Below are 23,394 nucleotides of genomic sequence, written 5' to 3' on the forward strand. Positions count from 1 at the left end.
CATGGGGTATCTGCTATTGCATATTGGGACCCAAATAGGTAAGTACATATACCTATATAATATAATATTAAATATATTATATTAAAGTGCTGCGTTTCGCGGTTTTGTACGAAGTGAATATCCTCCTTGGGTAGTAGATGGACCTTAGGGCAATCTTTCTACGTGCGCGCGCACAATTCACTCGCACAGATGATACATACGCACACGATTAACGCGAAGACTGCGAGACAGCGTCATCATCATCCTTCTCCACTGCTGTTGACCCTCTTAGTACGCCGCCGCAGCATCCGATAATCACAAAATTTATTTCGCACATGCGCTCCATCGGAGTCAACAACCCTCTCACACACATACTTTACATGCACATAACATGTAAGTATATGTAACGCGTATTTATATATAATACATAATGTAAATAATAACTCGGACAGCGATCTCTCCGTACACCGCCGCGTGACTCTGCTCATGAGTATATATATGACGAACGTTTTACTCAAGTTTTAGTGACAGTATTATGGTTGTACATGATACTATTATTATAGTACGCCGACAACGCCGCCTCCTACAGCAGTCGACTCACGTGCGGAATATACAACACGTCAACGCGTCGACACGTCTTAGACGCGGTATATACCTATATCATATACACATAATACATACATATACATTATCATTAAACATTTAAACACTATATATGTATATAGCTATTACATAAATAATGCCATTGAATTATAATATCCATGTGACAATAGGTATATCTTGTGTGTATAACAAGTGCGTAAAATATACAACAGCGGTATAACTAACTACAACACTGCCTTCGAAGTTCGAGTGCGCTGAGTTGTGTTCAGGCTATTTACCAGACAATCCTCGGCGGATTATAGGGTACCAATGTATAATTATTTATTTACTATTATTACCGATTTGGCGAAGCCAAATACCGCCGAGACCGTTTACCTATCAATTTAATGTAATAATAATATTTTGAAGGCGCGCGCCTGACGATCCCTGCAGGCGTGGTCCCCCCCGACTGTTAGATCGATTCCGACAGCGTCCGCGGTCCTGCCGCTGCCGGAACAACGGAACGCCGTCCGTCCGTCTGTCGTGCGGTCCACGTCTGCCGCGCGATCGACACACATCGCGAATATGTACCACACGCAACGCGCGCGCGACGTCGGTCTGTCGCGTCCGACTACCACACGGCACACGCTAGCCTCCCTCCCACTCCGGCTGTTGTGGTCCGCGTGAGTCACGTTTTTCCGAACGTTTCGTCCGCGCCGCGAGTGACGGACAATCAATAACGTTATCACCAGCAGTACTACACTTACACTACTACACACAGCTCGCGCCCGCACACACACATGCACGTACATACGCTCGCGCGCCCGTAAACAAGCAGTACACGCAAACATACATACACGCACGTTCTAGTCTCGCGTACACGCGTATGCCGTGCTCGCTGGTCGTTTCACTGTTGTACATCGGTGCTGGCGGTACGACTGTCGCTCGACCCGACGGCCACGAACGAGACGACGGCGGCGTCTGCTGCTCCGATTTCTGCCCGCCACCGCCACCGGGCTGGACTCGCCGTGCCAGTTGTCAACATTAGTGCCATCGGCCGGGACCGTCGACGCACCGTGCAACCGCCGTTTCGTCATTAGAAATTTAATGTCGGCAAAATATAAATCCATCTGTTTCGGAAGGTGAGCCACATCGATTTGTTGTTACTGCGTTAATGTTGTCGGCAATCGCGTGTGTCCGGCGCTGTGACCGAGCTCTGGATGTCAACTACTGATGCGGCTTCCTCGAAAAGCCAGTCACAAACGCCCCAGAAGCGTTTGGCCTTAACGGACAGTTAAGGTCTCTCTCTGTCTGTGACCATATAGATTTAGTCTGATCACGTTTCTAGTAGTTGTGACCATTTGTGGGCTAGCTGCTAGGCAAGTATCGTTAAATTTGTATCGAATTCTTAGTGACATTGACCCTTTCTAGTTTGACCATCAAGTCAAAAAGTACTGTTAAAATTTTTACTCGTCAGCCCTTTATGTTCTGATATTTTAAATTTAAACTACCGTCTATTACACGCTACAACAATTTTTGATAAAGAACTATACCTGTCTACATTCCATTTATTTTGATACATTTTACATTTGAAACAAAATGATGTATTACATTTGGATAACTTATAAATTTCTAGGAGTTTGTATTAGTATCTGAGACTTTTACTTAATTTTTGACATTTTTCTTGACTCATTTAAAACGTATGGTGTCATTTCATTGTCAATATATTATCTACTATTTGTTGTCTATTATTGTCTTTTACTTATGCTGTAAGTCCAACAATTTATGAGTAATTATTATCAACTAATATTGTTTGGTATATTTTTTGTTGTATAATTATCTGCTAAGATAATATTTAATGTTGGATATAATTATTTCGTAGTCCAATACCTATAATCTTTCATATTTAATTTTCTTATACTCATGATAGATTTGTGTGATCATTCAATCATGTCGTAAATTTCATAATTGACCAACCCAATATTATACACATAATGGCAATTGATAGGTATAATCTACATTCTTCATAATTAAAAATAACAAGTGTAATAGCAGTTTTGTTATTTAAACAATCGGTATAATTGTATGAATAGAAGAATTATAAATATACATACGTACCTAATAAACTTGGTGATTCATGTTGTGTGCTATTAGCGGATATTAATGTATATAATACACGAGCATTTAATTATGCTCATGAAATGTTTCTGTGTTATCATAATTCACTCATGACTCATAAAAAAATTCCGACGTTTAAATAAAAAACCTAAATCAAAATTACACCTTGACATAACACTATAAGATGTCGCCATTGAATGGTTCTTTTCTTTACATTTTTAAGTCATATATTATACAATATGCTCATAGGTATGCTAATTATAAATGATAATTTATAAAATGTCTATGTGGTTAAATAATAATCTTTTAAAACAGTATTAAATAATAAAAAAAATATTTATTTAGTAGTATCTTTGTCAAATTTATAAATTTATCTAGATACAGTTGTAATTAATACATATAATATACACTAATATTGTTATTGTAATTAAATCAATATCACTGGTTTAGTTGTAAAAAATATACATTATGTATTTACAATACTTATTTTGTACTCAAAACATGTACTTTAATATATACAGCAGTTGAGCAGTATTAGACTAAAAGTATTGAAGTACAATAGTGTCTATGTTGGGTTTGCGGTATAAACAAATTACTAATTGATCTTTTCTTGAACTTCTAATGTTAGTTGTTAGTTACCATAACAACTACAATGTAGCCAAATTGCATATGTTTTTAATAATGGCTGTTTTGTAAGAAAACAATTTTAACATCCACCCAGTATTGTTTTTAAATATTCTAGGTAATATTTGGTAATATTTTGGTAACTCCAGTAAAATCTATTGATAATTGTTATACTTTTTAGGACATTATAATATTTCATCATTTAAGTGCTGACAATAGTTGATTAATTTGTAAATAAAAATTTTTATATATTTTTTTGTTTTAGATTTCAGAAACGGTGGGACCCGTATTTTGAAAAGCTATGATAGGCTTGAAACTGGACAATGATGATTTATCTAAGATTTTCCCTAAGTGTCGCCCATCTACTGTACGATCTACAGACTTAAATTTAAATCCCCTCTGTGACGACGACACAGACCATGATATGGATTTGACTCAGTCAAATGAACGTCAAAGAAATAGGTATTAATTTGAATATACAGTAAGCTTAGTACTTTTTTCTACTTTATACAGTCATTATTCCCGAGTTCTTTGATAAAAAATTCCTTAACGTATTATTCTACTGATTCCTTGGAGATCCACTTCAACAAGTTATATTTACTTTAATTTTAAGGTTTAATTTAAAACATTCTTTGTTATTTAAAAGATGTGATAACATACGTGGAAATGGTACTAGAAAACGTAGCATCCGTGGAATAAGAAAATTTCGAACTCGCAGAAGAAGTGATAGTGATGCTAGTCAAGATTCATCATTAGAAACTAGTATTGAAGACGATGAAGAAGAAATTAATGAAAACATGGATGAAGATGATGATGATGAATCTGATATCAAGAATGCATCCAGTGAATCTGGAGGCATGTGTAATGTAGACATTGGGGCTGCCAACCGAACAAGAAACTCAAATAAAATCAATCAACAATCTACATATAAATTGAGAGATTCAAGGTTTGTTATTACTTTCTAAATTTTCTTAAAAAGTTTATCATTTATATGGTTCAAACTATTTTAAATTGTATTTGTGATTAACTTGCAGAATAATTGAAATTGCTGGAGGTCGAGAAGTCTATAGTCAAAGTCGAAGTAAACCTGGGCGAAAAACTCGTCAGTTACCTCTGCCTACAGAAGTTGATTGGATCAAATCACCTGGCCGGGTATGGGAACTTCGCAATAAGTAAGTCAAAAATGTAATTTGGTATTTTATTAGAAAGTTTCATTTTATGGTAGGTACATACATTTTTTATTTACACTTCAATATTATTTTTAAAACTTTATATTTAATGCTTATATATAATGCATTTTGTAGGGGACTTGATGTTTCTAGTACTGAATCTTCACGAGAGATTTCGGAAGTAGTATTTCCTACTGATGTAAAGCCAACCAAACATCAACGACCATTATCCTTAGGTAAGTGAATAAGTGTAAAAATGAAATAAATTTTTTTTTAAATTTATTTAGAATTAGATGATCCAGTTTTGTTTGATGATATACATAATGATATGTGGGATAAAGTTCAACACGATGGTTCAATTGGGCATTATGGATTACATCATCATAAAAATACGTACCAAATAATTGATTCTTGTCAACATCATTTAAATTATAAAGTGTGTATGGCTGTTTTTTTATATTTTAATGGTGACTAATATTTTTTATTTTTTTTTCGATAGACTAGTCAAAATGGCGATATAAATATGATTGCTAATAGTAATCGATCAGAAATATCAAGCACTGAAAACACTGATGGATTAATTAGGTCTCAATGTGAAATTCAGGCAAATGATTTTAATGGATCACCAAAACAATACAGGGAGGAAGAACAATCAATGCCTTCTTTATTATCATCTCCTACACTTTATATGCCTCGACCAGGATTTCCTCAAGTATGCTTATTGTATAAATAGTATCAATATTATATTGTTAATAATCTTTATAATTTAAATTTTTCTTAGAGAGTGATTCAAGATGATTCTAGGTCTTCCAGTCCATCTCCAACTATGAATTTCGATTATTTGTATGAATTTTCAGAGACAAGAAAAGTTTTAGAAGAATTCTTTAAATCAGGAGCTGAAAATCAGGATACTCAACAGTTACAATTCCAGGTATCAAATTATATTTATTTTCATGATATTATATCTTCACAATCATTGCACAGTATATGCCTTAGTCTTGAACAATTTTTTTTACACAAAATTAGACAAGATTTTACTTTATTATACATTAATATTAAATGATTTATAATTTATTTTACATATAACTTAATATATTATATTTTTGTTGATTAATGATTATAATTATTATGAATGGTAGTATATTCATGAAGCAGGGGTGGATTTAATGGTCGTTGAGTGGCGACAATGTTGGTTATAAAAATTAATATATTGTATTTAGTGAATCGCTTTGCATTTTATTGTTAATTATTTCCAGGGCTCGGGACTTATAGAACTTAAAACCATTAAAAAAGATCTTAAAAGCATCATCATAAGCACTTAAATAATGATTTAAAAACTTAAATTTTTGCATAAATATTTATCAAAAAATTAAAAAATCAAACAAAATAAAAATAAATCTTTATCCTTATATTATAAAATAAATTTCACTTTCGATACTTTAAAGATTTTATGGATTTTCTGAAAAATAAAATGTAAACAATATTTATATTATTAGAAAACATAAAAACGTAGAAATACTGGTCAAATAACCAAAAATTATCAGAAAAACTGGAAATAAACATTTTTTTTAAATCACTGAAACAAGCGAATAAAAGCACTTTCAAACTTCATAATAATTAAAGGTATTATAACATGATATACATTTCCATAGCACTATGCTACATTTTAAGTCAATCCATAAAAATAAGCAAATACTTTAAGTCCCGAGCCCTGATTATTACTTATTAAAGCACGGCCAGCAAAACTTAGTGGTTGACCGTCGCGATCCTGGAGACAAATTTCTGGCAAGATATACCTTATATGATTATATATTATATGATGTGAGGATACACAACATTTTCATAAAATAATTGAAACACAGTTACATCAACTATTCATTTAATAAATAATATTTTTAAAACTCCTGGTTTACATGAAAATGGTAGCCTGGCATACAACAGTTAACCACCTAGTTTTGCTAGCCGTACTATAGTTATAACTTTATTAGTAATAAATAGAATTTGATGATTTTATTTGATTAACTTAAACATTTCCTAGGATTTGGAGTATGAGTTACGAAGAAGAATACCAGTTTCTGAACAAAGTAATACATATGTTGGCATGCATCTATCAAATGAAGATGTCCACAAAAATTCACAGTTATCCCCACATAAACATGATTCATCATCAGATGGTTCTCGATGTTTAGCTGGAGTTCATCAAGTATGTATAATTATTTAATTGCTGAGTATATAAATTACATAATGTACAATGAATATTTGTTTAGAGTTGTGTTGGAAGATATAGTCGTAATGTTACTTTATCACCTGAAGTAACAGACTGTGAAGATGCTGGTATTGGTAGTGATGGTGAATCATCTTCTATGGTAGATGGTCAACACTTAATTCCATTATGTGGTGTAACATGTATCACCATGCCAGTGTTAGAAGATGGATTGTCTAGTGGTCACACCAGTGATACTGATAATAATAATCCAACTGTATGTAATTGTATTTTTATGTTTTTATGATTTATATAATATGTTTATGTGTTTAGGTATTATTAATGAAAAGACAAATTAGTGAGATTGAAAGAGAAATAATAGAACGTACAAATAGGGCCAGTAAATGTGATAGCATTGATGCAAATGCAAGTGAGGTACATTCCAATAACCAAGAAACTGGAATTCAGTTATTGGATTCACTAGGTTTGTTAGTTTATAAATATACTTAATAGTTCAAGTTAAAGTGGTTGCATCTAATTTATGTTATTAAAAATGTAATCATAGTAAATCATTATCTACACTTAACAAAAATAATTTTTTATGCTATCTACTGTAATTTGAACATTTCAAACTTGATTATTCTGAGCTAATAAAACCATTTGAGATGTACAAATTTAAAACTAAATTTTCCTTGAGTTTTGAAAAGTTTGTAAACCCATCTTTAATAATCATATAATAAATAAATATACAATACACAATTATGTTTAAATATATATTCCTGTGTCATAAAAGTTACTTAGTACTTAACAATTATTTGTTTTTAGTGAGACCCGATGAGAGTAGAACTCCACCTCCACCAGCACCAACAGCACATCGTAGTGGCAATGAATCTGCTGATTTAGTTGAAGCTGCTATTCATGAAATAAGATCTAGTCTTAGACAAACAAAAACCTTAAAAACTACTAATGTGGATGATGATATAATATCTCCAGGTTGCAGCCCTAGTAAAGATAGTACAAATTCAAATACTGCAAAAACTGAAGACTTACCGATTTGGGTACCTAGGTACATTATAATTTTTTTAAACAAAGTTGCAAAATAAAATTGACTAATATTATGAAATATTAATAATGCTTATCGCTTAAGATTGAATGTAGAAATTAGAATTTGTAACATAACATTATTTATTTTTATCGTAATCCACACATTTTTTTACTAGGCATAGAGGAACTGGATCTGGACCTAGCGGCGACGAAGGTATGGATACACTTATTATTTTTTTTTTGGTTTTTAGTTTTACTTATTAATGTTTATTTACTAGAAGAAGCTGATACAGACTTAGAAACTGATAGACTTTTAGGACAACAAAGAACTGATGACACTGGATTCTTCGATGAAAAATCTGTAAGTTTTTCAAATAGATTATAAAATTTGTTTTCCTAACACTTTGATAACCCCTAGTGGTTTTATAGTATTTACTCAAGTGGCGTCTATTGTTTGAGCAATTGTGACATGTGTTTCTAACCCAGTCGGTCAATTATTTTAATTTTTAATTTTAATTTTTGAAAAAAAAACAAGTATTTAAGTTATTAAAAATTAAAAGAAAACAAATTAGTTTTGTATAAAATATCACTACAGGACTGGAAGAAGTCAAAAACACGGTCTATGTTACCGTTTAATTTGACGTCGTCATCAAGCAATACGTCCTCACATCCTGCACCCGTAGAACCGGCTGCTATAATTGAAAAACCATTCATCGTAGCCCAAACCCTTAACCCTACCAAAAAGGTTTGCCTATGTGCTTTTGTGTTCAATTTTAGAGATTTTAATAGTTAGTTTGATTTGATTTGTATTTTGGCTGTAGTTCTTTATCATCAATATGACACAATTGTTTTTTTTTTGTATTTGCATTAGCTTTTAATTAGTACCTTCTACCTGAATTTCTCACAACAAGTGATGTTTTAAAAAAATTAGCACCTTTTGCTGATTAATAAATTGATTTTAAGTGTTAATTCATTATTTTAAATATTCTTTCACAATTACTGTAACTAGTTAATTATCTTAGAATTGCAATAATAAGTATTTGATTTAATAAGTATGTGATTTTTAAAAATCATTTAAATCAACTCATATAAATTATTGCTAAAATTTAAAAAAAAAAAAAAAAAAATGTAACTTACATTTTTTCAGTTATTGATGTTGAACTATATTCTTTTTAATTAAGTATGATTTACTTTTACATTTTTGTTAAAATTGTATTTTCTTTTGTTTTTTACCTGCTTTAAGTTTCGGATAAATATGTTTAACAGATTCATATTTAGATGTATGATTTTCTTAATTAAATTTTATTTACGAGAAAATATATATTATTATTTATTATGCAATTGTTTGAAAATCTTACAAATTCCTTAAAAATGTAATTTATCACATCCAAATTTTATTTAAACATTTTCTGAGATTAGTTGATCAATATTTTATTGTTTTACAAAATATATAGGTAAAAATAATTTATACTTAAATAAAAATAATCATAGAAATGTTGACTTTACTTAGAACCAAAGGATATGGAAGACTTTTGAAAATTGTAGGTCAGTTGTTTATTTAAAATATTTAACTCAAATTTCAAAATAAATATGTTTTATGTAAAAATCAAGTATTTTTATGAGTTTTCTAAAATAGTCTGTTCAAATTAATGTTGTAAACTCAATTTTATAATCACTTGTTGTTATGATTTTTATTTTTATTGTATCAGCTTAATTCCATACAAATAAATGCTTTATACATTTTGTAATCCATTAATTATTTATGTAGTATTATTTCTCTGTATCGAATATTTGAATGAAGTGTTGTTAATTATATTTATGTTTGATTGTTAAAATATCAAAATATATTTGTTTGAGTTATTGATGATAACATTTTTCCCATAGGAGAAAGATGGAACTAAGAAGAAAGCTCGCAATAAAGAAGGTCAGTAAAATGGAAATGATGAAATAAATTTTTTAATAAATTGTAAAAAGTGAATAAGTGCTAATATATTATTATATGCCGCATGGAAAATTGAGAAGCAATTTTCAGCAGTTTTCAATAATGGTTTTGTTTCAATGCTTTAATTGCAACACTTTAAAGGCTTTATATTAAAATATTATTTTAATGATAATTTTGCTTAACTAAAATACTAACTTAACTTGAGGTGATGAATAATGATGCTTTTTACACTTGCTATCAGCTTGCCTGTTAGCAGCAAAGAACTTCAAGTTAGTTAGTTACAAATATCTTATGTTATACATAAATTATAATAACTGCTAATTAGTAAACTTAATTAATATATATATATATATATATATATATTTAGTTTTTAAGCGAAGCTAGTAGTATATTAGTTGTTAATTGTATTATATATACAGTTAGTATGGGAGAAAGTCTATTAAACAAATTGTATTATACTTATTTATGAATTTGATATCTTGAAAGACAATTTTCTTAATCCCTATTAGTTTTATTAAATTACAAAAATTCAACTTTTTAATTAAAAATAGTCCAAAATAATATAATTAAAGATGGATCCTCAAAGGTTATAATTAAGGTGTGGTTGGGTAAGTGTAAAATTAGGATAAGCAACTAATCAAGTCTTAAAAAATGTAAAAACACTAACTAAAAGTTACACTGTATTATATATGCGCCATGTTGGAATATCATGAAAAATATAGGTAATAATTTAAAAATGTACTGTATGTACAACTTGACAATCAAAATCATATCATTTGTCTGTTATATCATACATTAATTTTTGATATCTTTTAAAATATGTTTTTCATGGTAAGACATTGAATATTACTTTTTTATAATTTCCTGGTGTTATTAACCAATTATTATTCATTTTTCTCACAAAGCAGATAAGTGGGGGAAGTAGGAAAAAAAATATGATAAAGTACATAGTTATGTGGCTTACATCTAAAAAATCAAAAATATATATAAGCAATTTTCTGTGTTATTGACATTTGTAATTTAAATTAAAATAAAATATTTAATAAATTATTTAAAATTTTCAATTACATTTTTATAATATGAATAATTAAATTATAAAAGAAACTATAATTACACTTGGTTCTCAGATATGCATTTACAAAAGTTTTTAAATATTTAATACAAATTATATATTATGTGATTATGTTGCCCAAAACACCCAATATCCCATCAGAACATTATAATTGATGTGTAAATATACTATTATATATTATGTATCTTAACAGCTTTGTTTTGTTTTTGTTATTCCGTTAGGAATACCTCAACACCAAACAGGTATGCTTTGATAAGAATGAATAATTATTTTTTCATAACTATGTCTGCACGGTTTTAATATTTCACATTAAAATTAATATGTATTTATATAATATATACATACATATATAATTATTATGACTACAATATTAAATTAATTTCTATTAAATTGTTTATACTCTTAAATTTTTATAAGTTTATGTTATTATTGAGTTTTATAATTATATTATAAATATTACTTTGGCTAAATCATTTTCCGCTTTTAATTTAAAAACCTTACTATTTCTCTCTAAATCATTTTAGATTCTGAGCGGAGCAAGGAATGTATTGATTTTACCATGATGTGTGTTTTTTTTTTTTTGATTTGATTCAATCAGATTTTTCACTAATGTTCATATTAGGTTCTTATTATCAAATAAAAATTAAGCTACAGCCAAATGCCCATCAGTCATGATCACGATCATCGGCGGGCCCACCTAGATTTTCTCGGTGGCTCACCGGCCGAATCAGGCCCTGTCATGATAGTCTAGACTTAAGTTTCTAAGCGATTTGATGAATGTATTGGTTTTTCAATAATATTCTTTTTTGGGTGTGTCTTTTTATATCAGAAAAATGTTTGAATCTTTAAATTTGAACTTTGAGGTGGTTTCGGGTAGAATATTGGATCTAATTCATGAATTGGGGTGAAAGAGTGGTCAAATATATAAAATTATTTTCAACATAATATGCATATTCGGGAAAACCCATAAAAAAAAATACGGAAAAAGTAGAATATTTAAGCAACACCTGTTTTCGACCAAATCGATCTTGTTATTTTCCTGAAATTCAAAAATGAAGGACCTAAATATTACAATATAATAAATTGTATGTTATTTCTAATATTCATACAGATGTTTGAAACTTTTACAAAATATTTATTTTAGCTGTTTTAGGACCAATATAGTTTTCAAAATATTTTGGGTCTATTTAAGCAATTTTTAGACGTTTTAAAATGTTAACTTCTTAACTTTTAGATTCTGAGCGGAACGAGGAATATATTGATTTTACCATGATGTGTGTGTTTTTTTTATTAATTAATTAATTAGTTTTTTTGTGTCTGCCATCACGTTTTGGGGCAGTAAAAGAGCTTCGATTTTCGACTTCAGTACCTTGTTAGATCAGAAAGTGAATTTAGTTGGTACTTTGGGGGGTCAAAAGTAAAAAATTCTCAATATTTTTCTAAATAATCTTGATAAACAAACTAAAAATTAAGGAAAAAATGTGAAATTTTACGCACAATCAGTTTTCGACAAAATCGATTTAGGTTTTTATCTTTAAAACAAACGACTATAGATACATGAAATTTTCACCGAATGTTTATATAAATTATATTCTATCCACCATGCAATTTTCAAAAATGTTCGACTTAAGTTGAAGTATTTATAGACATATGCAATTTTCGATCATTATTAGTTTTTTAAATTAATATCGATAAAAATGTATTTGTTGGGTAGTAAAGCTTGAAAATTTAATACAAGGCTTCCATTACATTGTAACAATAGCAGTTGAAAAATTTTTTTTTATAAGCATTTGAAGTTCAAATTTTGACTAAATACGTAAAAATTACGGTTGTGTTCAAATTATCTTAGATAGAAATTCATATATGTTTTTCTTCTTAGATCTAAGATTTTAAAATTAAATACAAGGCTCCTAACATATTTTTACAAAAGCAGTTGAAAACTAAAAGAAATATAGTCACAATTTTTTTTATAAGCATTCAAAGTTTAAAATTTGACAACATACGTAAAAATCACGAAAATTCGCAAATTATTTTAAGCTAGAAATTCATATAAAAATTTCTTTTTAAATCTAAGATTTGAAAATTTTTAATAATATATAATATATCCTAGACAGATAAACCATCTCCGCTCAGAATCGTTTTTCGTATACAATGATATAATATCATTGAATTCAAATTTAATTCCATCCATTACAGTAACCCACTTGTAACCTACTGTACATTAGAGCGACATCAACGACTTACCCTCTTTTTTTATTTTAAAATATACCATTTAGTTAACTGCGGAATTATGTTCAATTTTTGTCCAAAGAAATTGATTTGGATTTATTTATATAATTTACTTTCCTTGCTTCTATGATTGCATGTTTTATTTAATATTATTATGACTGAAGTTGTGTGTTAAGTTACAAACAATTAATATTAATTATTTAGACTATAGTATTGTGAATGAATAGTATATATTTTGACATTGTGTAGCTCTTCGATCTGTTAGTTGTGTTGTGAAAAAATTAACAATTGTTAATATTTAATAATAAAAAAGAAATTAATGATAGCTGTTAAATTTTTATAACTTAGAATGTGTAGTATATTTTTAAAATACTATTTCCATTTTATTTTTTTGTAAATTTATTTATTCATTATTCTAACACTAACAATATTGCTTTTATTTTGATTTTTTTGATCAACTGCACAACACGGAATTAACACAATATTGCACTTGATTGCACGGTAAGTCCAATGAAACACACAACTTTTATAATCAACATTAAACACTCGCTTTCAATACTTAAAACGTTGTGAAATTGTCAGCGATTAAACTTTAATAATATATTCATGCAAAATATTAGAAAGAAATAGTAATATCTAATACTTCAGTACAAATTTTCTTAATTTATTACATATTAATATTATATTATGACCTTATATTAAAACCTTACAAGACTAGTGATTCAAATTGTATGAATGTGAAAGTGAATTTAAATTTGCAAAACTATTTTAAGTATACATACCTAAAATTTGTTCTCATATATTTTTAAATCTTTATTTGGTATTTAGTTATGATTCATGAACCTGCAGTACTAATCGAAGGTGTTTTATTCCGAGCGCGCTACTTGGGTTCTACGCAGTTGGCTTGTGAAGGACAACCAACAAAAAGTACTAGGATGATGCAAGCCGAAGAAGCTGTGTCTAGAATAAAAGTAATGTTACTAATCTTATTTTGTTTTAAATCTTTTGTGTATTCAATTTATTTTATTCTGCTTCGTTACATTTGGATAATAATAGGCTTTGGTAAGTTTGATGAGTAAAATTAATCAACTGTGTTTATATTAATTGTATTGCAAAAATAATTTCTATTTGTTTTGGCAGGCTCCTGATGGCGAGACTCAGCCAAGTACAGAAGTGGATCTTTTTATATCAACTGAAAAAATAATGGTTCTCAATACTGACTTGAAAGAAATCATGATGGACCATGCCCTCAGGACCATTTCTTATATAGCTGATATTGGTGAACTAGTTGTATTAATGGCCCGAAGACGTTGTTTCCTTACGCACCAACCATCTGAATCCACCACGGATAATGCATTAGTGACTTCAAGTGTAAACGGCATTGACAAAACTGCCAACAACAGAACTCCTAAAATGATATGCCACGTTTTTGAAAGCGATGAAGTAAGATATCTAAAATATCTAAATCATTTATAATTATATCTAGAAGTTGACATAATACTAGTGATAGTAAAATGAATCCATCATTTTTAGGTAGGTTTTTTTTATATTTACTCAAGTGTAAATTGACTGACACATTTCATTTATTGATATTAACTATGTAGTTTTTAAAAACATTTGATACCTTTTATATTAATAATGATGGTTTATTTTGTTTAAACTTAACTGAAAATTTTAAATTGATGGCTACCAATTTTTCCTAATTATTTACCGCGAAGTATTGAATTAATGAACATATTATTTTAATTAGGTAAATTTTATATTTTGTTTTAATAATTATATTTATTATATGTAGGCACAGTTTATCGCTCAATCTATTGGCCAGGCCTTCCAAGTGGCATATATGGAGTTCTTAAAAGCAAACGGTATTGAGGACCATAGTTTTGTCAAAGAAATGGATTACCAAGAAGTGTTAAATTCACAAGAAATATTTGGAGATGAATTACAAATGTTTGCAAAAAAAGAGTTGCAAAAAGAAGTATGTTATAGTTTGTTTAATTTATCTCAGTTATACTTATTGGATTGTTTTTCTGTCAGGTTGTAGTGCCAAAATCTAAAGGTGAAATACTCGGTGTTGTGATTGTTGAGTCGGGTTGGGGTTCCATGTTACCTACTGTTGTGATAGCCAACTTAGCTCCAGCTGGAGCAGCTGCACGCTGTGGCCAGTTAAATATTGGTGATCAAATCATTGCTATTAATGGTGTATCATTAGTTGGCCTGCCATTATCCACTTGTCAAAACTATATTAAGGTATTGTCTAATGAATTTATTCATCAAACTATTGCTATTGACTTAATTTTAATAAATTGTTTTTCTTTCTTTTATTTTTTAAAGAATTCTAAACCTCAAACAGTAATCAAATTAACTGTTGTTCCATGTGCCCCTGTGGTTGAAGTGAAAATAAAAAGACCAGACACAAAATATCAGCTCGGTTTTAGTGTACAAAATGGTGTGGTAAGTGATAATGCTATTGATTTTATTATAATATTGTATTTAAATTTAAATATATCTAAAATGTATTTTTTTTGATTTGATATAACAGATATGCAGTTTACTTCGTGGTGGAATTGCAGAACGTGGTGGCGTACGAGTTGGCCATAGAATTATTGAAATAAACAATCAAAGTGTGGTAGCTGTGCCACATGAAAAAATTGTCAACCTGCTGGCAACCTCAGTTGGAGAAGTAACAAAACAATGTCTTATAGCTATTACTATTAAAACTAGTTTTTATCATTAATACTTAACTTATTAAATGCTTAGAAAAATAAATTACAGTAACAAATTACCTATAGATTGTAATATGAAATGTTTTCACAAAGAAACAACGGAGACATTTATTTTTATTTTTATAAATATTATTAATGTGGTATTGAGATGAATCTTTTTTGAAATATTAGCTTTTGGATTGTGTACTGATTCCAATGGTTTTGATATTTTGAAGCCCATCTGAATTTATTTCTGATAAATGAAGTTATTGATTTGAGTTGTTCTATTGTTTACTCAAACAATGTGATACTGCGATAATTACTTAATTATGTAATTAATTGGTTTACCTGTTATATTATAGCTGATTAGTGATTTTATTTTATGTAAATTTAATCAAAAACAATCAATTGTGCAATTAAAATAAATAAAATTCTTAAAATTTTTAAATGTGACCTATACTTTATTCAGCAAGAGAGCACAGCTAGGTGGGAGAAATTAGACCTTGCAATATTATTTGAATGTATAGCAGTTGCACTTTTTGCTGAACAGAGTATAGTAGTATCATTATACTGAAACCTAGTTATTTTCATACATAAATGCTGCATGCACAGTGTGATAGATAATTAAAATTTTTTATTTTATGATATTATACATATTAAAAATTTCAATGTTAAATATTTTATAATTATATTTATATTCTTTAATGTATTTATTTTTCAGATTTTGATGAAAACAATGCCGACATCAATGTTTCGTCTTCTTACTGGTCAAGAAACACCTGTATTCATCTAGTCTTAAAACATGAATAGTCTATACAATGAATGTAAACATAATTTGCCATTATGAGTTAAAAGTCAAGAGGAAAAGAGTATTTGTGGGATTTTGGCAATATTTTTCAACAAAATATGTTGTACACATTAGGTTTTGTATTTCTCTGAACAATCGTTACACTACCTGGTCAGTTTGTTGACCAGTAAAAAAGGATTCTTGCACTCAACTTGCAGGTATTTTTTCCTCCCATTTCCTTTTTTAAAATAAATATTATCAAGGATCTTAAAAAAGAAAGGAATACGGAAACAATAATTTTCCAAATATCGTTTAATTTTAATTTTTAATTTATATTTTTTGTTATTATTTTGTGAATTTTGAGATTTGGAACTCTAAATAATTAGAGAGAACTTCTCTATATGATGGTTTTATTATACATCACATACACATTTAAATCACAATTTATCAATATTGCCATATCACAAAAAATTATAATGTTATTGTACTATACATTGAATTGTTTTTCTAAGTCTAATCAATCTAATTAAGGCCCTACATTTTATTTTTTCGTACATTATGTTTGTTTTTTTTATATATAATTTTATTTGGTATTTTTTATTATTATTTTTTTTAATGTTGTTATTGTTATTTTATTTTTTATTTGTGATAATTATCTCATTGCTAATGTATATGACATTGCTGTAGCATTGTATTAATTTATACTTTGACCAACAACATTGTATACACAACAGCATTATTGTCATTTGAACAACTCAAATTTACGTATCATACATAAAATGTGTCTATGGACGCATTAGCTGTGACAATTCTAATTCCTAATTATTCTAGTCATTGTCGTGAATGAACATGTTATGATGTAATTTTTAATCCTAATATTTATTGTGGTCATTAGACTTGAATATTATGTATTATAATAAAAATAAAATAAATATTTAAAATATATATTTATTATATTATATCTATACATAATAATATATTTATATATAATATAATGATTATAAACTTCTAAAATATGGTTAAACCAGTTTAAATATAAAATTTTTATGTACAACCAAGGTTTGATGGTTAGTTAGCAACTGAAAGTTTTTTTTTAAACTTTTCAAGTGTATAAGGTTTACAATATATTAAGAGGACATGATACCCGCATGTGTTGTCTCTGTCTTACAACTGCGTTAAATAGGAAAAACTGTTTTGAGCAGGAAAGAAAAAAAGGGAATTTTAAGTATCAGAGCATTATTATTTTATCGATAGACTAATATATCAAAAGTTGTTGAAATTTGAAAAACTTAAAAATATCAGATTTTTTAAAGTAAAATAACTTTTTTCTTATTAAAGATATCAAACAAATAAAAACGCTTTCTGTGTTGTAAATATTATCTTCTATATTGTGTTGACCTTTGGTGTTTCTAGTAAGAGTACATTTACAATTAAAATTTAAAATTTTGAAACAACACTCATAAAACGCAATTTACCTAGAGTAAGTGTAAACGTATAACACTATTCATCCTAAAATTATGTTTGTTACTGTGAATGAAGAGTATTCATGAACGTAATTTGTTTTAAGTCAATAAGCATTATTTTCATCAAGGTTTGGATCAGAAAATATTAAATTTTAAAATAAAAAAAAAAAATTTAATAGGTTCCATGTTCCTCAAGTTTTTCCTACATTAAATATTTAAAAATATCACGGACACAACTTTTTTACAAGAAGTATTTGAACTGTTTGCAGTTCCCATCACTTCTTTATCATTAACCAACAGATTTATCATCCTATTTTTCCATAATTGTGAAACCGAACTAGCATTATGTTTCTATAACATATTAATAAAGTAAAAACTAACTCAATGTGATGAATCAGAATGAGTAACTGAAAAGCAATAAATGCTTATATAATTACCCAAAATAATAGATATCATCAGTCAATCAACTCATTAATTAAATCAGTTAATCATTTATCAAATCAAATGTATTTTTTTTTCTATTAATTATGTTTAATCAAAATTCTGGGACAATTGGATGTCCGCAGTGGATAAGATAGCCAGAATTATTAAAAATGGGGGAAGTATACATTTAAATAAATTTTTGTACATATACAAATAATAGTTAATACATTTATTAAGTTTAAAAATGTCAATGGGGGAGTTAAAACACCCAAACCATAGTTACACTAGTGATATTTATTTGTTTAAAAATAAGAATAAAGAGCAAATATTTTATAATTTTCTGTTCTAGTAATAATATGGTACAATTTGGCATTGTTTACTTTTACACCATCTACAAAAAAAATGAGAAAAATATTTGAATTATAAATGTCCACATACAAATCAACAATACGATACATTCAAGTACTTTCATTAAAATGTTTCATATTTAAAAACAAATGAAAACTAATAAACATGTATTGGAGAAATTTAGGGAAGAGTGATATACCCAACCCGGGTCTACCTCTAAAATACAGGACTATTTGACATGCATGTCAAAAGCAATGTGCTGGGCAAAGATTAGTTTAACAGGGTTAACTTATCTAATTAAAGATATGTATGATAATGGTAATGTAATATAACATACTATTATTAGAAATAGATTCAATTAATTGTAGATCAGAGGCAGTCACCATCCTTTTGGATATATACAAAAAATATAATGTTAAACAGAGAAATGTGCCATTAGTACATTATCTATATTGTATAAGATATTAAAAAAGTTGTGAGGATATTTTTTTGCTCTGTAAATACCACGATTAAAATGATTGCACTTTGAATAAAAATTTATATTGGTTAGTAACTAGTGTTGTGCAGAGTGAAACTGCTCTTAAGTGGTATAAATGAAATGTGGAATACACATCTTGATGAATTCTTGAAATTAAATTCTACTCAGCGCTTTAAACAATTTGAAATATAATTTACACTCAAGCATCCTAGCAATCAAAATAAGCAACATCGTTGAAAAAGCCAACAAGAACATACGGTTTATATGGATACCAGGCCATTGTGGAATAGATGGCAATGAGAAAGCTGACAAAGTAGCTCGTGAAGCAGTAAACAACCCTCTGACCGAAATACGCACATACTCATCACTCATCGACATCCACAGAAATGTCAACACTTTTTGTACCAATTTATGGGAATCTGAATGGCGGCACACACCCAATAACAAATTAAGAGAAATAAAAAATACTACTGAATACTGGCCTAAACCCCATTCATCAAACCGTAAAGATGAAGTAGTTATCAGTAGACTATGTATAGGTCACTCAAAGATGGACATCTTAAGCGCAGAGAAGAACCTGTAATGTGCCTAACCTGTGGAGAACCTCTCATAGTCAAGCATCTCCTTTATCCACTGCCCTATCCATATAGATACCAGAAAAAAATCTAAAATTGCCCGACAACCTCTTTGAAGCCCTCAGCCATACCTATGACAACACCAACAAAATAATTACATTTTAAAAACAAATTGATATGACACATAATCTAATTTAAGAACCTATTGTATAACCATATTTTACTATGTGCTAAATACTAATTTTGTTACAAGCTAATAACTTTAGCAATTGAAGCTGTACCATGAATAATAATAATAAAAAAAAATTCTACTATTTTAAATTTATTTCTGTAGTTATGAAGTATCCACTGCTTCTGAAAATTTCTAATTAATGCTTAATACATAAATCTGTATTATAATTTTAAGGTTCTAGTACAAAATTCATACAAAATTCATACATAATGCATTTTTAAATCACTTCTCTTTCTTATAGTTAACAAATATAAATTTAAAAAAATGATCATATTTAATGTATACAATTTATTTCAAATATACAACAGTTGTAGTACAATCAAAATGCAAACATTTTCATTGACAATTGACAAGATTATAGTGTATGTCAAATTTGCTTAAAATATTAAAACAAAGGTATTGTAAACTATTATTTAATTGCAATTTTAGAATCACAAGGCATTACAAATATTTTTTTTTTAACTAGAATCATTTTGTCCCAAACAAAGTGAAGTGGATGTCATTAATTTTTTTAGGGTTAAATAATAATGAATAAGAGTGTATTGCTCAGCAAAACCAATGATATAAAAACTGCGTCTTACAATCTAAAACCAATTATTCATATATCCTAACAATAAAATAATTTTACTGATATCCTGTTAAAGTGATAAGACTGTCTGAGTTGCTTAGTCATTACTCATTATAGTTAATAAAGATTTAATATATCCAATTTATCAGTTTTATTTTAGAAAAATGAGCAAATGTAAGATTAATGAAAAAAATTTATTATATTTCAAAATTTATTTTAGCAGTAAAAAAAAACCAGTGTTTAGGATGGTGATTTAAATATTCCATTGGGTACATAATAGTTTACTCAAAGGCTAGTTAAGTCTTAAACAAATGTTTATTCACACAAGAATGATGAATTTCAGCAATATAATAATAATCATAAAAAAAAATTTGAATAATAAAAGATTACGAACAAGTTTAAATTAAGATATAACTGATGAAAAGCATTACAACATTAAAATGAAAATACATAAGTTTTACATAAATATAATATATATATATAAGTAAATTACTAGTATTCACTGATGACTTTAACAGTTCTATATTTCATTCAGTAGAATAGGCTAGTAAAACTCCCTACCCTTTTAAGTTAACATTGTGATTACATACCAAAGGCATAATAATACAATTCGAGGGAACAACAATATGTTAACAATTATATTCCATCATTACCATTTTCTATAATTCTTAATAAATTTCCATTAGTTAAAAGACAACTGTTGGAAAAAAATATATAAAGTATATTGCTCGATTTAGAATGGTTTTCATTCAGAGTATTTTATATTATTATAATAATTAACTTTTAACTTTATTTTTATACTCCTCACTTAAAGCGTACAGTTCAGTTTTCTGTGGCATACATGCGTGTCCATTCTTTAGCATTGCGTATGGCTTCTATTTCATTGACTTTCCATAGTTCTGCTACATCGTTTGCCAATGGATCGTCTGGATTTGGTGCGCTCAACAATGCTTGTATGGACAAAAGAACAGTACGTATCTGCAATGCTGGTGACCATTTGTCCTTAAGTATATCCAAACATATTCTTCCAAGTCGGTCAATGTTTGGATGGTAAATTTTAGTGATGAAGCGAACCTTTGGTGCAGACATTGGATAGTCTTCGGGCAAAAATAGTTCCAACTTAAACAGGCCCCCTTCAAATGGTGAGTCTTCGGGCCCCGTGACTTTGACGTGAAAATACCTGAGGCATGAAAAACAAAAAAATTTGATAAGGCAATTAATTAATTAAACGACCGACGTACGCCACTATCGTAAGGTAGGTGCAAGAGAATCGCGAAACAAAAACGTAATTCAAACAGCGTCCTAAGCACAGGGTAGACTGCGCACGCAAATAACAATAGTGATTAGTGGTCAACATTAGTGGATAGACACTGACAACTTCAATAGATAGTACACTATGCGCGAAAAAATGCGTCTCACCTCGCATTTCCTTCGTCCGGTTTGGCACTAATTCCGGGCACCGGTTCCTGCATCAGACGTTGTGTCTCCTTGAGTATTCTCCGCGGTAACACAGACATAATAATAATATGGTGTTAAATTAAGAGAGAGAGATGATCGAACGGATGCTGAATACGTAGCGCACTGAAAATATGGAATCTGCTGCGGCGGCGGTTTGTTGATGCCGAGCGCTGGTCGTTGCCTTCTGCAGTTCTAAACAATAATGTGAATATTGTATTATGTGTGATATTATTTTCTTCTCTTACCGGTTTCGGAGTAAATATGTGAGAGTGTGTGTGTGCGTGTATGTGTATATGTGTGTGTGTGACGTGTGTTTGTTGTGTAATCGTATTTTTAAATTATTATTATCAATAAAGTCGCGTGTGTTGGTGTTCGACGACTACAACTGCAATAACTGCGCCAGTCGACTATAATAGTGCTAGTGCACTATAGTCTACACAAGTTTTGGCTTAGGCCGTTCTCGTTAATATTCACGAACAATCACGACGATTCAGTTTATTACTTACTATGAATCAGTCGTTCTCGGTTGGAAAATATTATTTATTATCACGAAATGAAAACATGTCGGCGGGGTAGTTGATGGGATACCACGACGTACATTAGATCGCGAGATCGCATTCGAGTGTTCAATGTTTAATACCGCGTTGACTATGGTAATAATAATAATAATAATATTATGACGAGAGTTGTGAGCACTGAGCACGTCGAGTATAGACCACAGATATATAAACATACATATATATGTTTATATATCTGTGGTTTAGACTATAGAGTATAGAGCGAGTTGCACCGATGGAAGTGTGGAACGTGTGTCGTGTGTCGAGTATGGTGTACTCAAGGTGGATATATATATCCACCTTGGGTGTACTATTATTTATATTATTAATAATCATAATATCAAATATTATATGATGCGTTCATGGTCGTGTATACTCTTACTGTAACCCACCAAAAACACTTCATTATGACTCCGAGTAAAAAAAATGCCATTTTGGCATTTTATAATATTACAAATACCAAAGATCAATATTATATTATTATAATGTTAAATACTTGTCAACATATTGTTAATTTGTTTATACATTATTAATTATGAAAAATACTGTAGTAGTTACTTATTTGTATTTATTTAAGTATACTTCTCAACTTCTGCGTCAGACAATTAATAGTTAAACAATATGTATTTCACATTTTAATATTGATATTAGGTATTTGTAAATTTATTGTAATATTATAAAATTGCATTTTACTTAGTTTCCACATTATATCACGTCTTGTAAAGATTAAATCGTTACACATTTTTTTATCTTAGCTTTTTTTTTACACGGAATTATAACGAAGTGTTTTTGATGAGATATCAACCATAGACACAAAAAACAACTTTCTTATTTATTT

General features: G+C 29.0%; 2 protein-coding genes across 17 annotated transcripts; one reads left to right on the plus strand and one right to left on the minus strand.

The window, feature by feature from the left end:
• Positions 1-409: 409 nt before the first annotated feature.
• On the plus strand, positions 410-17,399 carry LOC107161997 (uncharacterized). Of its 15 annotated transcripts, none has more exons than XM_089218898.1 (24): positions 410-626; positions 3,569-3,765; positions 3,950-4,249; positions 4,338-4,475; positions 4,608-4,708; positions 4,760-4,908; positions 4,972-5,184; positions 5,254-5,403; positions 6,511-6,675; positions 6,740-6,952; positions 7,009-7,159; positions 7,501-7,741; positions 7,896-7,933; positions 7,998-8,080; positions 8,315-8,464; positions 9,604-9,643; positions 10,955-10,975; positions 13,791-13,933; positions 14,103-14,405; positions 14,758-14,940; positions 15,000-15,212; positions 15,297-15,416; positions 15,505-15,645; positions 16,389-17,399. In XM_089218898.1, exons 2-24 carry the CDS (start codon positions 3,605-3,607, stop codon positions 16,458-16,460), a joined length of 3,489 nt encoding a protein of 1,162 aa, XP_089075024.1. In that variant the 5' UTR covers positions 410-626; positions 3,569-3,604; the 3' UTR covers positions 16,461-17,399. The 15 variants fall into 15 exon arrangements, with proteins under 15 accessions (XP_089075024.1, XP_089075026.1, XP_089075027.1 ...); XM_089218900.1 differs by lacking the exon at positions 410-626 and adding an exon at positions 1,041-1,703 and having other exon boundaries at positions 8,001-8,080; XM_089218901.1 differs by lacking the exon at positions 410-626 and adding an exon at positions 1,042-1,703 and having other exon boundaries at positions 4,766-4,908.
• A 3,438-nt stretch (positions 17,400-20,837) lies between these two features.
• Positions 20,838-22,658, minus strand: LOC107162003 (ubiquitin-conjugating enzyme E2 N). Of its 2 annotated transcripts, none has more exons than XM_015508679.2 (3): positions 22,506-22,658; positions 21,961-22,191; positions 20,838-21,721 (listed from the first exon to the last, which is right to left on the minus strand). In XM_015508679.2, the coding sequence occupies exons 2-3, from the start codon at positions 22,056-22,058 to the stop codon at positions 21,364-21,366; spliced, it is 456 nt and encodes a 151-aa protein (XP_015364165.1). In that variant the 5' UTR covers positions 22,059-22,191; positions 22,506-22,658; the 3' UTR covers positions 20,838-21,363. The 2 variants fall into 2 exon arrangements, with proteins under 2 accessions (XP_015364165.1, XP_015364166.1); XM_015508680.2 differs by lacking the exon at positions 22,506-22,658 and adding an exon at positions 22,245-22,484.
• Between the last annotated feature and the right edge of the window lie 736 nt (positions 22,659-23,394).

This window comes from Diuraphis noxia, unplaced genomic scaffold, assembly GCF_037042655.1.
Source record: "Diuraphis noxia isolate RWA-SAM2 unplaced genomic scaffold, SU_Dnox_SAM2 contig0002, whole genome shotgun sequence".
Lineage (NCBI taxonomy): Eukaryota > Metazoa > Arthropoda > Insecta > Hemiptera > Aphididae > Diuraphis > Diuraphis noxia.